Raw genomic sequence first — 16,913 nt, forward strand, 5'->3', positions numbered from 1 at the left:
AATGTATTTATTATGTACACTAAATAATATCTTTGAAAGTTGAAGAGAAATTAATAACAATTTTTTTATTGTATAATATTGGTTTCAAATTTGATGCTCTTAGTGTCAGTATAAAGTGTTAGAGGTAGATTTGACCCTGTGTTGAGCAACGAATGGTTTTAGTTGATTGTAAAACAAATAAATAATATTTTCTAAAAATTAAATCATATTAATTAATTTCTTATTTATTTAATATATAAATATATAATAATTATTTTAATAATTTATTTTTTAAATATACGTATTTTATAAGAACAGGAAAAAGTTATTTCATATCCACGATGCTTTACATGAATTCAAATTCTAACTACTAACTAATTAATTATTAAAAGAATATAGGGGGAATAAAATAATTATAAAAGAATGCTACAATAATTATTTTATTATATATATATATATATATAATATAAATGATATTATTAAAGAAATATTTATTACAATAATTTCGACGAAATTTTATTAACAAAATTAAATTTATCGTTGATTTTATATAACAAAATTTAAAATTTTAATTAATAAAAAAAAATTTAATAAGTATCTGTTAATAAATTAAAATTTTTATTATTAACAAAAAAAAAAGTATCGATAAGATAAGAGATTCTACACTAAAAATAACTTATAATTTTTATTATTTATGACTTTTTTATTAGTAACTTTGTTGTAAAATAAGTATTAAATTTTTCGCAATATATTTATAAATTAACGTAAGATGCGTGTGAAGAAAGAGGAAGAGAAGAAAAAAAAAGTAAACAAGGATAGGAGAAAGAAGAATAATAATAAGAGATGAAGATGGAGAATAAGAGGTAAATGAATACGAAAATAAAAAAGAAGATGAAGAATAATCAAATTGTGATATTTATAGATAAATCTTTTTGTTAATGGTAATTACTAACAAATTTGTGATTATAAATACTTATCACTGAAATTTTTATCCTTTGGTGAAATTTATTTATGGGTTAAGTATGTTTTTTGTTCCTTAATTTGTGAAAATTGAAATTTGTTCCTCTTTCAAAACTTTTGTTAAATTTAGTTCATAAGCTTTAAAAATGTATGAATTTAGTTTTTTTAACTAATTTTTATTGAGTTTATTTGATGTTTCAAATGTTTTCATGGTAAAATTTAAGTTATTTATATTGTTTGATACATTTTTGCTTTAATGTTAGTTGAAAAACATTTGAAACGTCAGATAACTTTAATTTTTTTTTATTAAAATGACTAAATTCATGCATTTTTAAAGTTGAAAATTGAATTGGATTAAAAATTTTAAAAAATTAATTTTAAATTTTATTTAATATTAAAAAAACATAATTAATCCATGAATATTTTATTGACAGAATTTTTACTATTGGTAAACTATCCATAATTTTTCTTTACTAATATATTCTTACGATAATGGACGAATTTTATCTATCAATAATTTTTATTTTTTTATTGAGATTAAGTAAACAAAAAATATATAAAAAAAAATAGTGAAATATACTCTTTCAGAAATCATATGAAAAATATACACACATGAAATGATAAAGTGTTCTGAAACAAAATAAAATAAAATAATAATAATAATAGTAATAATAATAAATAAATGTGAAATATACACTTTTATATAAGGTGTATATAAGTATGTGTGTAAATTTATATATTTATAAATAGTGGTTAATAATAATAATATGATGTGTTTAATAAAAGTAAACTCTATTATCATATTAAATAAGTAAACTTAAATCTAAATCATCATTAAAAATATTGTTAGATATTCAAATATAAAATTAAGTTGAATAATACATAAAAAAATTATTTGAAATTTTAAATTAAAAATAATACAATCCTTTTTATAAATTAGACTTATATATTATTATAATAGTATATCTTTCTAATAAATATTCTTGAAACTTTAATCAAAACTTACTTCAAATATAAATATTACCTTTCCTCATCTTTAATATCTCTAGGGATCTAGCACACCTCATTTAAACTCTGATAATTTATTTATTTATTTTTATTAACCGTGGACTTGTATTCTTTTACTAAAAGTAAATTTCCTCCGTATTCAAATTGGGTAAGAGAAAATGAAATATTAATTACATGATGAAATAATTGATGTCTTATACCTGATGAATTACTCAGATTGAAAATATATTGGTGTAAATGAATGATTAAGTCAACATAACTGTTATAAACCAACTACCGTTTGAAGGGGTTGTTGTGAATTGTTACATCCAAACGTTTGACCTTCATAAGTGTTATAAACAACAATGTTTTTGTGCTTTTACTTTTACCTGTGCACGTGTGAAACAAGGATTTAAGCAACCATGAATAATTTCACACGTTTGGTATCATCCATAGCCACACCAATCATACTCTATAAACAAACCACTATATTCAAAATTCTAACTAAATCATCAAAGTGAAAACTCTAACTAGCCATAAAATTTTCACTCAAATTCAAGGGGTATTTTAGTCCACTTTTTCGTATCTGGCGAAAAAATATTAAAAAATATAATAGAAATGTGATTAATATTTACTAAGAAAAATATTTTTAAAATATAAATTTAACTTAAATTCAATGTATCACATTTCAAACTTGGGTATGGGAACCAGTCCATTTAAGACGAATTGCATTCCCATTATTTTATTTTAAAAAATTAAAAACATACACCTTTTTATAACATAAGAAAAATTTGTGTGTCATCTAATAAAGAACGATTGTGGCATTTTATTAAATTAAATACACAAGAAAAATAAAACGTATTCATTTTAATAGCAGGTTTAGTATCTGCTTTCATCAAAATAGATGGGCTTGCTCTTTTTATATATTAAATTTTTCCATATATAATAAGTTGTTTATTTTGTTTATATTTAAAATCATTTGTGGTTGATTAATAATATAAAATATGCTATGCGTAAAAATTAAAGTGAATAGATTACTCCTATATATAGGTTATTTCTTTAATGTTTTTGTATGTAGGGATTGTACTCGAGAGTTTACACAAGTCATTACATTCAATCAACTGAGAGTTGAGTTAAATCCTTGATTATTAATTTTTAAAATACACAATGTTGAATGACATTTTATATTTACTTATTTTTAATTGAGATGAACACCCACCATCTTTCTATGGAGCACACGTGATTATTATACCATTAATTTAAAATAAAATAAAATAATGGATCATGTAATTTTTTAAATGTTTGTAGTTTCTTTAAGATAAATCATGGATATAAGATTATATGTAATGTGTAAATTAATAATCTTTTACACTACCTGAAAAATACATGCATATCACTATTTTTTAAAATTTAAATAAAATAATTAAAAAAATTTAAAGATATATGTATATGTTATTTTAAGTGAGAAAATTAGACAAGTATGTTTAATAAAGAAATCAAGTAATTATATTTAGAGACAAAATATATCATTATAAAAATATATATCTCATTTAATTAAAGATTACAATTTTCAAACAAAACGATGACATTAAAAGATGATTTAGAAAATAGTGTATTTTCCTTTTTCTATATAATTGAATAGATTGAATCATTGAAGAAGATAAATATTATGTATTCAAAAGTTGAATACATTGAATCATTGGAGAAGAAAAATGTTTTATATTTCGTCAATCATAGTTGGGTAAGGTAGGAAGAAGGACTAGAAAAATTTTATTTGTACAATTTACGGCGTGAATTTTCTATTTCTTCTTTTTTCTAAAATTTAATATTCTAAATTCAACTGTTACAGAGTTTTTGTCCTTGGTATAGGGCCTCTCTCATGTTAAATTCCAAACTGGTTCACAGATTCCAGCCCAGCTAAATCTATATAAATAGTTCTTATATATATATATATATATATATATATATATATATATATATATATATATATATATATATTCAATCTATAAATTGTGTATGATCTTATTTATTTATATTAAAGTTTATTAAAACTGAAAATTATGAATATAAAAGAATATTTTTATATTTTCAAAACTGTGTATTTAATCATTTTGTTTATAGTAACGAGATATTGAAGTTTAAAATTGTAAATATAATGAGTTATACTTTTTAATTATTTATCATTAAAAAATACACAGACTATTATAAATTAATGCGGCTAAATAAAAATATTAGAAAAAAACGAAAGATTGTGAGATACACGTGTTAGGAATGGGCACGTGGACACAAAACAGTTTATGTATTAACAAAGTAATGAGAATTTTCTAGTCAAAATCAAACTTTGCACATTGTTATGGTCATCGGTCAGCTTGAAAATTCAAAGGTTGGACACTCCGATTTTTAAATTTAAACCATTTGGTACACAGATTCTTTTTTTCATTCCAACAGAAAATAAATAGAAAAGTAGTAAATATATTTTATAGTTTAAGTTAATTATTCAGAAAATAAAGATTTCAAATTCATATTGAGAATACAATTTTTTTTATCAATTAATTAAATTTGTCTTTGAATGTGTGTGGCATTATCATTTTAATACTAAAAGTAATATAATTAGTAAAATAAATTTCTTATTTGCAAAAAAAAGTTGTTGAGAGAGGTCAGACAAAAATAAATTTTATTTTTATGTGACATGTTGGTTGTTTAGATAATAATATAACAGTTATACAACATTCTAAAGTCAAAGTTTTTTGTTTTCTTTTTTAATAATTATAATATTGTAAAATGTCATTTTCAATTTTGTACTATTGTATTTCTCACATTTTAAATTTTCATTTCACATATTATGATTCATCGTATTGTCAACTTTTATATTAAATTTATAGTTTAAAATCTAAATACTTACGATATCCAAAATAAACTTTAAAATATGCCTTTAAATACCACGCAAGCTTAAAAATATCTCTACATTTTTTTATACAAATTAATAACTTGGTTTAGATAAAATATTTGATTTGAAATTTTATATAATCTTGTTAGCTGTATCTTAAACTTAGTTAATAATTGCTAATATTTGTAAATATTCATAAATTAGTTTATTAGTTATGGGATCAAATGCACAACATCTATGTATTTTAGATATATACACAACATGCAACTTTAAAATATTCTACAGAATGTTTGAATTCTAAATTTAATAGATAAATTATTTCACAAATACAGATAAAAAATTAAAATGATAAAATAGTTATCCGTTTAGTAATAATCTACGTGTAATTTACTTTTAATCAAAATATTAGTTAACAGTTACATTTAAAGAATAAATTAAAAATAATACATTGCAATATCATCCTTATATATATGTACACGATTTATACATAGAAATTTAATGAAAAAAATTATGAAATGACACTTTTAAAGAATAGTTAGGTCTTCTGCCTACAAAATTTATTACATTTTTTCTCCAACTTAACATATGGATCACCTTTAATTAAAAAAAACATTACATGGCACTTTTTAAAGATGAATGTGGTCTTTTACAAAATTTATTACATTGTTCTCGATGCATATTAACAAGAACAAACATTTATTTTTCAAATATTTGATAGAGAGAAAGTAAAAATCAATTTGTAAGAAAATAAAGAATAAGATGCAGATAAGACATGATTAAAATTTAAATTGCGTTGTTTAAAAAACAAAGGAAAAATTGTGAAATTGTTTTAATCAGAAAGAAAAATTAAATTATTAATAAAAGTTCTATTGTGTCCTGATATCGTCGTTTAGTTTCATCTGTTTAGATATTTCAACCAATGGTTAGACATTTGAGAATGTTGAATTGTATTGTTATACAATAAATTATATTTTTAATGTATAAAAGATCGTGTTGTCATGTGAAAAGTTGATAACTAAAAGTGGTGAATTGAAACTTAACAAGGAAACACATGCTTATAATATTCACGATATCCTTTTATTGCCAGTTAAATTTAAAAAAAAAAACTATTTTAGCTCCAATATAAAATCAATTTGAGGCCTCAACTGAATTTTAATGGAGTCCACCATGAACATCACTTAGTAAAAATTATGTTTATTTTTTAGTATAAAATATTAATTCATAGATATCATTATGAATCAATAAATATGTAAGAATACATATGAGTCTTTGTATTAATTTAAATTACCCATTCAATCGAATCCGTAAACTTTATATATCACATCAGTTATTTTATTAAGTATTCTTATAGTGGCGTGGTAGTTGTAGCAGCCAATAATCGAACATATGAACTAAGGAATAAAATTTCAAGATGATTTATTAATGACTGACCGAGACGTATTTTAAACAGAGTAATTATTTATTTAATTACAAGATTAAAATATAAAAACACCCGACAACAAAATAAAATTTGTTTTGATAAAATTTTCGTCTAGTATTTTTTAAAAATGAAAATTTAAAATGAATTAAGCTTATCTCATAAGGTAAATTTATTCTATTTACAAGTTAAAACAAGCTTTTTAAGAAGTTAAACAATAAGAGTTTACAAAAATTAGAATGTACAAACCAATCAGTTTAAATATATTTTTTCTCTCCAATCTTTTCAATGGTAAAAATTTCAAAATAAACAATTGATCAATACAATAATTCTAATTATGTTATCTAAACTTTATGGAAACAAAAAATTCTCTAATCCTAGACCTAATTAATTATCACAATATACCAATAGTTTTTCTGAGGAGTTGAATTAAGGAGCAGCAATATACCTTGTTTTTCTTCCACCGTTTGAGATTTGAGGAGTACAAAATCCTGAAAAGGTTATAGACTTGAGACAATACTCCAGTGTGAATGTTGACATGGGATAAAATTAAAAGGAATTCATGAACTTAAGTAAAATTTAATATGGTAAAGATTAGTTTAATCTAATCCAAAGGCCATTATCTAATTAATGTAGAAAATAGAGTGGTAGCATCTTTTGATAAAGGGGATGGAAATGATGAAATGTGAAAAAGTGAGGGTTTGTGAATTGATGTTGTGTGATGAGCACCAGCTTCCTGGAAGCAACACTGATAAAAAAAAAGTGAAGTTACAGTGAGATGGAAAATTAAAGGAGGGTGGGGTCGTCTTTGGCAAGTAGATTAATTAATGGGGGGTTATTGACATTGCAAGAAACTTATATCCACCAATAACATCCTTTGCAATTTCAAACCTCACCAAACATGTCCATATCCACTGCATCATTTCCTCTTAGTCCACTTCCACTTTCCTTCTTTTCTGCTTCTACTTTTTCTCTTCCAAAATTACAACTTTTGCTTTTCATTTTCCTCTCTCGGTGCAAACAAAATTAGGGTTTTCAATAATTTACACAAATTCTTATAAATATAAAGCTAAAAATATATTGTCCAAGAGATTTAATTAATGCAGAAATGATAAGTTTGTGCGTGATTTTAGTGGCAGAAAGACGACAAAAACTGCAGAAACAGACAAGAAACAAGTTGTGTGGGCGTGCAAGTCGAATGACATCATAGAGAAAATATTTTATTACGAAATATGGGGAATAATGCACGTGATAAATCTCAAGCAACTTGCACCTGAACCTTGCGATTCATAAATGCGAACCTTCGGAGAAGCCAAGGGTGACAGCATTCGTAAATCTCAAAGAATTTAACTTAAACCCGAAACCGTACACCAATTGAAAATTAAAATATTTCTAAACGCCATTGATATTAAGCTTAAGTTTATCATCCAAGTTCATGTACCTTCCCTTCTATAAAGACTCTCATCTACTTTCTCTTTCAACTTCCAATATTCAATTCACAACCTAATACCATCCCTCAACAACACAATCCACAATCCTTCTCTCAACACAACACAAACGATAAAAAACACAGATTGCCTGAGACACAGCAACAAAGACATTTCGGTTACAAAAATGTACGAAGAAACTACCTACGAGTCTGATTTGGCTCTTTTGGATTCCATTCGCCGCCACTTACTCGGGGACTCCGAGGATCTCAAATTCGGACCCCCGATTGTTAACTCGGGCAACACTTCGCTTTACTCTCGGAGCTCCAGTTTCGGTAGGTTGTACCCGTGTTTGAGTAACGACTGGGGAGAACTTCCTCTTAAGGAAGATGATTCGGAGGACATGGTGCTCTACGGTGTTCTTCGCGATGCCGTCAACTTAGGGTGGGTCCCTTCTCTCAACGCGGACTCACCGGACAGTTTTTCTTCGGGTTTCGTCCCGGAAGTGACCGTGAAACCCGAACCGGATGTATTTCCGGCACCGGAACCTGTTTTCACTCCCCCGGTGGTTCACAAGGATGCACCGGCGGTTGTTCCGGCGAAGGGGAAGCACTACCGCGGCGTGAGGCAGCGGCCGTGGGGAAAATTCGCGGCGGAGATCCGTGACCCGGCTAAAAACGGGGCTCGGGTTTGGCTCGGAACGTTTGAGACGGCTGAGGACGCCGCGCTGGCTTACGACCGAGCCGCGTACAGAATGCGCGGCTCTCGGGCTTTGTTGAATTTCCCGCTTCGGATTAATTCAGGCGAGCCTGAACCGGTTCGGGTGACGTCGAAGCGAGCATCGCCGGAGCCTTCGTCTTCGTCTTCGTCGGAGAGTGGATCGTCGGTTAAGAGGCGGAAGAAAGTGGTGGGGTCGACGGTGACGGCTCCAAGTGGATTGAGAACAGGGCAAGTGGGAAGTCAAGTGGCTCAGTGCACACGTGCGGAACAGTTGTTGGTTAACTAATGCGTTATGGTGACGTGGATTTCAGTGCTCTTTTTTGTAAATTCCGGTTTGTAGTTATCCGATTCTGAGAAGATGCGTGTGGCAGTGGCAGTGGCAGAAGCTCTTATTAAAAAAATTAAAACAATAACCCAAAAAGGAAAGGAAAGTGGCACAGTGCAAAAACATGGATTGTTTGCCTCAACTCATTCGAGTGGGAGCCATAAAAGCTAAACCAGAAAAAATAAAAAATAAAAAATAAAAAATAAAAAATAAAAAAACAGAGCTGGAAAAAGAAATTAGTGGTGGAGGTTTTGTTGGGTTTGTTAATACAGTCCCAATATTTGTTATTTTTTGGTTCAATATTTATGAAATTTGTGAATTGGGTTGCATCTTACTTTATTCCTCCACATTCTGTCCCAAATAAATCAATTATAAAGGCTTTTAGACAATCCAAAGCAATGAAACAACAGTGATGTAGTTCTTAGAATCTGCATATACGAAACAAACATGTCAAGTATACTGGTTTAAACGCTTGAAAATAAATAAATAAGAACAATATGACATTTATCGACCATTTTTATATTATAATAATTGTATTCATTTTTAAACTCGTGTGTTTTACTTCTCAAAATTAACGTTTATGTTGAATCATATAATATAATTTTTAATGTGAAGTATTTGATTTAATTTTTTATTAAGCCAATTAGCATGCGTCAACTGTTCATGTCCACATCCAATGTAATGTATACTAGCTATTGTGCACTTTTACAACTGAATATTATATGCTCCAAATGGATAAGTTTTAGAAATCAACCTAGAAATTAGATGAGATTTTTTTCAGAATATCCATCCATAACTATTTCTTCACATGACATAAAGCATACAAATATGCTGACAACAACTAAAAATATTAATTAATTATTCACGTGATTTAGCGCGATCCTTAATTTCACCAGCAATAATAATTTCTATTTCTAGTTTTCTTTTACCAAATTCAGTTGGCATCTGATTCAATTTATTTAACGACTCGTAAGTTTAACCTACTTTAAATTTACATTTAATTAATTATGTAGTCTTTATGTTTAGTCTATAATTTACTTTATTTCTTATATTTTTAATTTAATTAAGTTTAATATGTGTTAAATAGAGTTAATATTGTTTAATGCTATTTAGAAGGTGATATGTCAAAACTTGAAAGGTTAGAAGTAACTGTAGAGTTTAATGAGGATTGGAAGGGACAATTTTTATAGGCACCCCCTATTTTGATAAGTACGTACACCTATTAATATAATGCAACTATTTACTTACTCAACCACCAAATCTCAACTCTCTAACTTTACAGTATTTAAAACTTTCCTTTTTAAGTCAATTTCCATCATTAATTACCCTATTTAATATTATATACATAAGTTAAATTATATTTACAGAAAATACTTTAATCCTTATCCTTTTATGATATTGGAATATTCTTTCATCGTGGAGAATTTCTAGCTGCTTATGTCATTCATTGCATGAAAATGGAGGACATTGGGGTTTCTAAGCACGGTGGTCTCTTTCAGAAGATGAAGAAATCAATTGTAATTATTTATTAAAATTAATGATTTATAAATAAATAAATCTATAATTTGTCATATATATGTAAGTTGCCCTCAACACTAAAAACACCAGGTGATTTTTGAAACATGCAAGCGGATTGTCTCAAAGTTGTAGCCATAAAAAACTCTTAACAATAGATATTTTAATAAATATGATAATTGCAAAGATATAGTATAAAAAATTATAACCAACATAAATCATTTTTAACTGTCAGATTTTTTTAACAGAAAATTATTCTTTTACATGTCATTATTTTCAATTAGGAGACAATATAATCGTTCTTTAATTAAGTTAGTACAATAAATAGTTATAATTTATAGAGTTATAAAGATGATTCACTTTTTTGTGTCCATGATTTTTTTTTTTTATTTTTTCTTTCAATGACCACTTTTAAAATTTAAATAATTATTCATAATAAAATGAATATTTCATAATTTTATTATTGAATATTTTTTTTTTAATTTAAATGATCATTTATAATAAAAAATTATACAAATTATTTACTTTTATAACTATTTTCAATAAAATTTGCTATAATTTAACAATTTTTTGTTACAATATAAAAAAGTGAATGCACGTATCTCATTAATAATATATAAAGAAAATATAATTACACGTGGAATAAACATAATAAATAACTCATTTAAAATTGCATTAAAAATAAAATAAATAAACACTGTATCTAATTTAGATGAATATAATAAGTAGTAGGCCGAGAATAGGAAGTTATATGATGTATATGTTTGTAAAAAGTTTACAACAAAAAACATCAACAGAAACTACACATTCAAAAGCCATAATAGATAATTCCTTCTTTTTAAAAAAAAAAAAATCCATCATCAAAAAACTAGGCCAAATAAAATTAAAGATTTATGGATAAGCTTTTTTGTTGTATTTTAAAATCTTAAATAAAGCGTAATGTATTATGAAAATGTATATATATAAATATTCAAGTTGTATATTTTACATGTGAAAGAAAAATGAACAAATTAAAAAATTGATGGGATGAAGTAAATTACAAAAATATTCTTTCAATTATTCATTAGTGATCAAATTCCATCAAATAAAAGTTACTATATGCACGAGAATTTAACAATTATATTGATAGTTTGTTTTTGAGATTTTTGTATAAAAATATTGATAATATTATATGTTATATAAATTTAATGATGTTAGGACTATAATTTCATTTCATTATCATCTTTTTCTGTTATATCACTATTTTACGTATACACAAAATAAGTCTACTATACAACAATACGTAGAAAATAAACTCTAATAATTTTATATAAGACTACACATTAAAATTGAACTTAGTTTGAAAATATTATTTTATTTTCAAAATTATTAAGTAAAATTTCTCACTGCTTGGTAGCTATAACACAGGGTATAGAGTTAGGAAAGTCAACAAAAACAAAGAATTGCTCTCTCTCATTTGGTAGAAAAATTTCTCTTTTCATACCTATGATTTTAAATATTAAAGAAAATCACTTTCCGGACAGGTAGATTTAATTTGACTTCTTTTGATTTTCTTTCCATTTTAATATAAGAGATAATCAATCTTACTTAGATTTTGACAATTCGAATCAAATATTGTATGTTATTCACAACTAAAAAAGGTGAACAGAATTAGTCAGATAAATACGTAAATAATTTTTCTATCTATAACTATTACTCCTAATGAAAAAGAAGAAAATAAGAGAATAAAATTAATAACGATGCTTAGTGTGTTTCAATGTGATTTATATTTTTGCGAAAACAATACTTTTAAGTAAAAGAAAAAAGGAAGAACATAGATCCTTCAATCTAGAAAATAAGAAATAGTATGTAATAATTTGGGCACAGACAAGTGATGTGTAATAATTTTTTTTAGTCAATACCTTTTAATTATAATTGTGTTAATTTCTTTTTATTATTATATTATATATTGTGAAATCCATTATTATACTTTTAAAGTTTTAATATTATATTATTTTATATAAACTTTTTAATAGCATGGAATTTTAACTTTAAAGGAAGAATAAGTAGACCAATAATGTAATAGATATTGAATTTTTTAATATTGTATTTCACTTAAAGTATTAGACATAATTTTATATTTTTATTTGATAATATGTGTCTTTTAAGTAAAGTTTGTTTGGAGAAGTATCTATTTAAATTTTTATGAAGTTAGTACTATTATATGTTTAATGCAATTCACTATTGCATTCAGTTTTATGTTAATACAAAAATAATTGCTCTATTTCTATTGAGAAATAGTTATACATTAATATATTTTTTTTTCAAAATTTATACCAAAATAAGTTTAATTAGACCACGAAGGGAGAAAAGCAGAACTGATACATAGAATTAAAAATGAAAACAAAAAATCTTTAAATATCAGTTATTGTCTTCCATAATAAATTTATTAAAAATTATCATTAAAAACTTTTAGTAATTTATATCTAGAAAAAAGTTATACAAATTATATAATTTTTTAAAATTATATGTTTTGTAATTTAATAGTGTAATATATGATGTAAACATTTGACAGGAACAGTAAAATTATGTTAAGTCACGCGATGACTTTGGAGGTCATGTGTGATACTTATTAAAGTTAAAACTTTGACAGTCTCGCATACCATATGCTTGTAAAACTGAAGTTGTTAACAATTTTGAAGCTGAGTAACAGTAGATGATATATATTTATATTTATTTTACATATATTATAAAGTTAAAATAATAATAATTTTTTTTTTGTATTTTTATAAGAGAAAAAATAATATAAAATAAGGAAAAATAATGTCCAATGTAAAAAATTTATGTGGGTGAAAGTATTAAGAAGTGATTATATTCTCTTCCAATCTTATAGGTTTTTTATATAAAATTTGTTTATGAATAAAGTATTATTTTAATTCAAATTTTACTAATATAAAATTCTTAGGAGGTTATTTATATAAGAAATAGTATTCAATTTCAAAGAAATCGTGTTTATACAATCTATATAAAAAGTAATATTTTTATTTATAAAAAAACAACTCTTTTTATTAAAAGTACTTTTTATCTTCTTTAATGCAACCGAATACGACTTATCTAAAATATTTACTATAGAAAGTCTTATAAAACATTTTTATTAAATCTTATTTTATTTTAAATACGTATTAGTTGTCTTATATCCTTTTAAAATAATTCTCGCTTATATTGAATGCTTTTTCTAAAAGTTATACAAGAATTCAGTTTTTAATTTTAAAACCTATTAGGTGGAACTTTTCTTCTACGATATACATACTAAATTTGAATTATTTTTAAGACTTCTCCTCCCCTTAAAGAAACAGTGAGTTTCTGAGTTTTTAATTTTCAATGCGTGTATGTGTCAAATTTAAAAATTCAAAAAGTCTACGCAATGTTAGGAGGAGAAGTAAAACAATTTCAAAGGTAAAACAACTCAAATTTGTTTATTACATCTACACCAGACAAACTAATTCTTCTTTAAGATTCCCACACGTTATGTTTATTAAGGGATTAAATTCAACTTAGATTTAAGAAAGTGTTTATCAATCATAATCAAGTTACGAAAAATCAACCCAAAACATAGTCAAGAAACAAACAGTACATATGTTAAATTTATGACGATGATGGATTTAGACTCGTATATTTTCAGTCAATAAAACAATGAAAATTTGTGATTTCCTTACAGGTATTCAAAGGTAGAATATAGGCAACTTTACCGTGTTTAGTAGATAAGAGAAAGTAGTGAAACCAAAAACAAGTTGACAGAGTAAAACTATACCAAATATACAATGAAAAGTAGTGATATTTGGTTAGAAAAATACGAACAAAGATACACAAAAAATGCATGAAAAATAGTAATATCAACGCATGAGAGATGGTGGGTTAGGAACTTCAACCAAGCCTTCGAGCATTTGCATGACAATCCCCATTGTTGGTCTCATCTGAGGTTGCTCATGAATGCACCATATTGCAATTTTCACCCATTTTTGTAGCCTCACATAGTCAGATAAGGCCTCTTCATCATTCTCCACAAGAACATCTATTCTTCCTTCCACAAAGCAATCACAAGCCCAATCTGTCAGCACTGCTTTCTCTTCTTCCCCATGCTCCATCATCAACACACTTCTTCTGCTGCAAATTATTTCCAACAGCATTACCCCAAAGCTGTAAACATCCACTTTAACCGTCACAGCAACATTCTTAAACCATTCAGGAGCCACGTATCCTCGTGTTCCTCGGATCATTGTGGTCGTTCTACTTTGCTCAGACAACAACAACTTTGCCAACCCAAAGTCTGATATCTTTGGATTGAAATACTCGTCTATCAGTATATTTTGAGGTTTTATATCACAATGAATAATGGGAGTCTCACACTCTTCGTGCAAGTATACCAACCCTCTTGCAATCCCCAAAGCAAATCCAACCCTTACATTCCATCTGGGCTTGGATTTCCCAAACAGGATGTCTGCAAGACTGCCGTTGCTCATGAACTCGTACACCAGTATTCTATTGATTCCCTCGTCACAAAATCCGATTAACCTGACCAGATTTTTGTGGCAGGTTCTACCGATGGAACTCAATTCAGTCCTAAATTCTTTCTCTCGTTCGTCTACCAATCTGTCCAATCTCTTCACAGCAATCACATGACAAGAACCTGCTTCTAGTTGTCCTTTATAAACAATGCCATAAGAACCTCTGCCTATTTCCTCCTGAAAATTCTCTGTGGCCTTTTTCAAATTTTCATAAGTAAACGAATGCAAATTCGTTTCCAAAGGACTAGGGGCGGCTTTGGAAACCCTATTCACTTTCTGCTTCTTGAGAATAAACAAAGCAACTGTAGCAAAGAGAATACTGTTTAGGACAAGAGAACCAATTAGCGGCCCCAAAAGAAACAGCTTAGAATCATGTTCTATCTTTGAATCCGGGGGAGGAGAAGGTTCCCCGTTTGCACCTGTATAAAAGTCGCGAACAACTCTTGTTTTGATATAGACAACATGTTGATCTGTGACTGCTTCTTGTCTACCGTTACCAAGGGGAAATCTCTTCAGCCAACAAGTATCGCCCCCTGAAACGGCCATAGCACACATGCAATCCTGCAGGCAAAACTGCTGGCATTCCTGCTTAGAGTAAGGTTGTATCCTTTCATAATCCCCCTGAGGAAAATTAAAATCTTGAGATGCATGCATTTCATATAGTTCTTCTGGCGGTGTTTGAACATCAGCTCCACAAGCAAGGGTGAAATTGGGTTGGCATCCACCAAATAGATTACTCGGATCCAGCAGCGAATACCCATAAGGGCATTTGCAGGTAGGCCTCTGATTTTCCATGGAGCAGTAGCTATTATAGCCACAGGAACCGCTACCATACTGATAAGCTATTGCATTGCAAACGTTGTCAGGAACATACCTCATGATTCTCCACCCTGACTGAGCAGTGTTGTTCCGTGGATGATAATACTGGGTGAAAACTCCAGTAAAGTCGAGCGTTGCTCTGTAGTAATTCACCTCAGGATCGAGATCCGAGATATTCCATTGGGAACCTTGAGGTTGGATTATAGTAACATTTGTGGTGTTTACGTAGATATTCCCCGACTCATTGAACAGTAATGTTGAAGCAGCACCAGAGGCATTCAAAACATAGTAAGAGTCGTAAAGCAGGAGAAGGCCATGCAAGAGGACTCAGTAAGACATTACCATCCTTAAAATAAAGTTGGAACCTTCCAGTCGTGTAATTAGTGTCTGTTAATCGAGATGTTAGCGTGCCTTCAGGTTGGAGAGATTGAGTAGGCAACAAAGTGTCGGTGGGGTGCTCAAAACTTTGCCACACCTTTTCAGAGTTGCCAGTCAGTAGAACAAAGTTGCCAGTATCAAGCATAGAACCTACGGAGACAACACTTGCCAGGTTTGATGCCCATATGGAATCTCCTTCGGGACCCGACAGTGTTAGCCCCGCCGAAGAAATCCGAAACTGTGATCCCGCTGGTGCTGTTGTAAGTTTGTTGTCGGTTTTTAAACTCCAAACAACGGTCTTGTCGGGTATCATGTCGTACCAGATGGCAACCATGAACAGCTTTGTATTGGGATCCGTGTTATTATTCAATGGGCGAAACCCAAATGCAAAATGACCAGAAGGTGAACGCCACACTCCTTTGTTGTCGGTGGAAATTGTGGAACCGATATTAACTTCTGCAAAAGCTAACGAAAGAAGATGAAATTGAAGACAGATAAGTGTTGGTATAAGGAGGGTTAAGGAAGCCATGGTTTGAATTACAACAAAGCTAGAAAAATAGAAATGTTAATGAGTAGTTATTTTGTCGATGGCTTATAAAACACAACTGCTTGACAAAGTCTTCCGTTCTGGAAAATACTGGGAAGATGCCTAAACACTGTACAAGAGTTCCATTAATTTCAATAATCCCCTTTTATCATTCTAAATTATTATAATACACTACTAATGTTTTCACACGTGCTTGAAATGTTATGAAATCACACGACTCTTTTGGAATTTTTATTTTATTTTAATCTTATGATTAGTAAGAATTTTTTTGGAAGAATTTTCCATCTAATTTTAAAAATAAATTAGAATTTTTCTTATAATTTAATTTCTTTTATAATTAAAAAAATGAAGAATTTCATTTTAATAATAAGATTTAAATGCTTACTTCATTTCATTCCCGTGTTAACG

General features: G+C 27.9%; 1 protein-coding gene and 1 pseudogene across 1 annotated transcript; one reads left to right on the forward strand and one right to left on the reverse strand.

The window, feature by feature from the left end:
* Positions 1–7,606: 7,606 nt before the first annotated feature.
* LOC108335136 (ethylene-responsive transcription factor 2) lies at positions 7,607–9,036 on the forward strand. Its single transcript, XM_017571076.2, has one exon. The coding sequence runs from the start codon at positions 7,845–7,847 to the stop codon at positions 8,661–8,663; it is 819 nt and encodes a 272-aa protein (XP_017426565.1). The 5' UTR covers positions 7,607–7,844; the 3' UTR covers positions 8,664–9,036.
* A 4,931-nt stretch (positions 9,037–13,967) lies between these two features.
* LOC108334760 (G-type lectin S-receptor-like serine/threonine-protein kinase LECRK3) lies at positions 13,968–16,581 on the reverse strand (annotated as a pseudogene).
* Positions 16,582–16,913: the final 332 nt, after the last annotated feature.

Source organism: Vigna angularis, chromosome 10, assembly GCF_016808095.1.
Source record: "Vigna angularis cultivar LongXiaoDou No.4 chromosome 10, ASM1680809v1, whole genome shotgun sequence".
NCBI classification, from domain to species: domain Eukaryota; kingdom Viridiplantae; phylum Streptophyta; class Magnoliopsida; order Fabales; family Fabaceae; genus Vigna; species Vigna angularis.

What these genes read in the sequence shown, in the direction of transcription:
- LOC108335136 (XM_017571076.2), top strand. Translation starts at nt 7,845, where the DNA reads ATGTACGAAGAAACTACCTACGAGTCTGATTTGGCTCTTTTGGATTCC.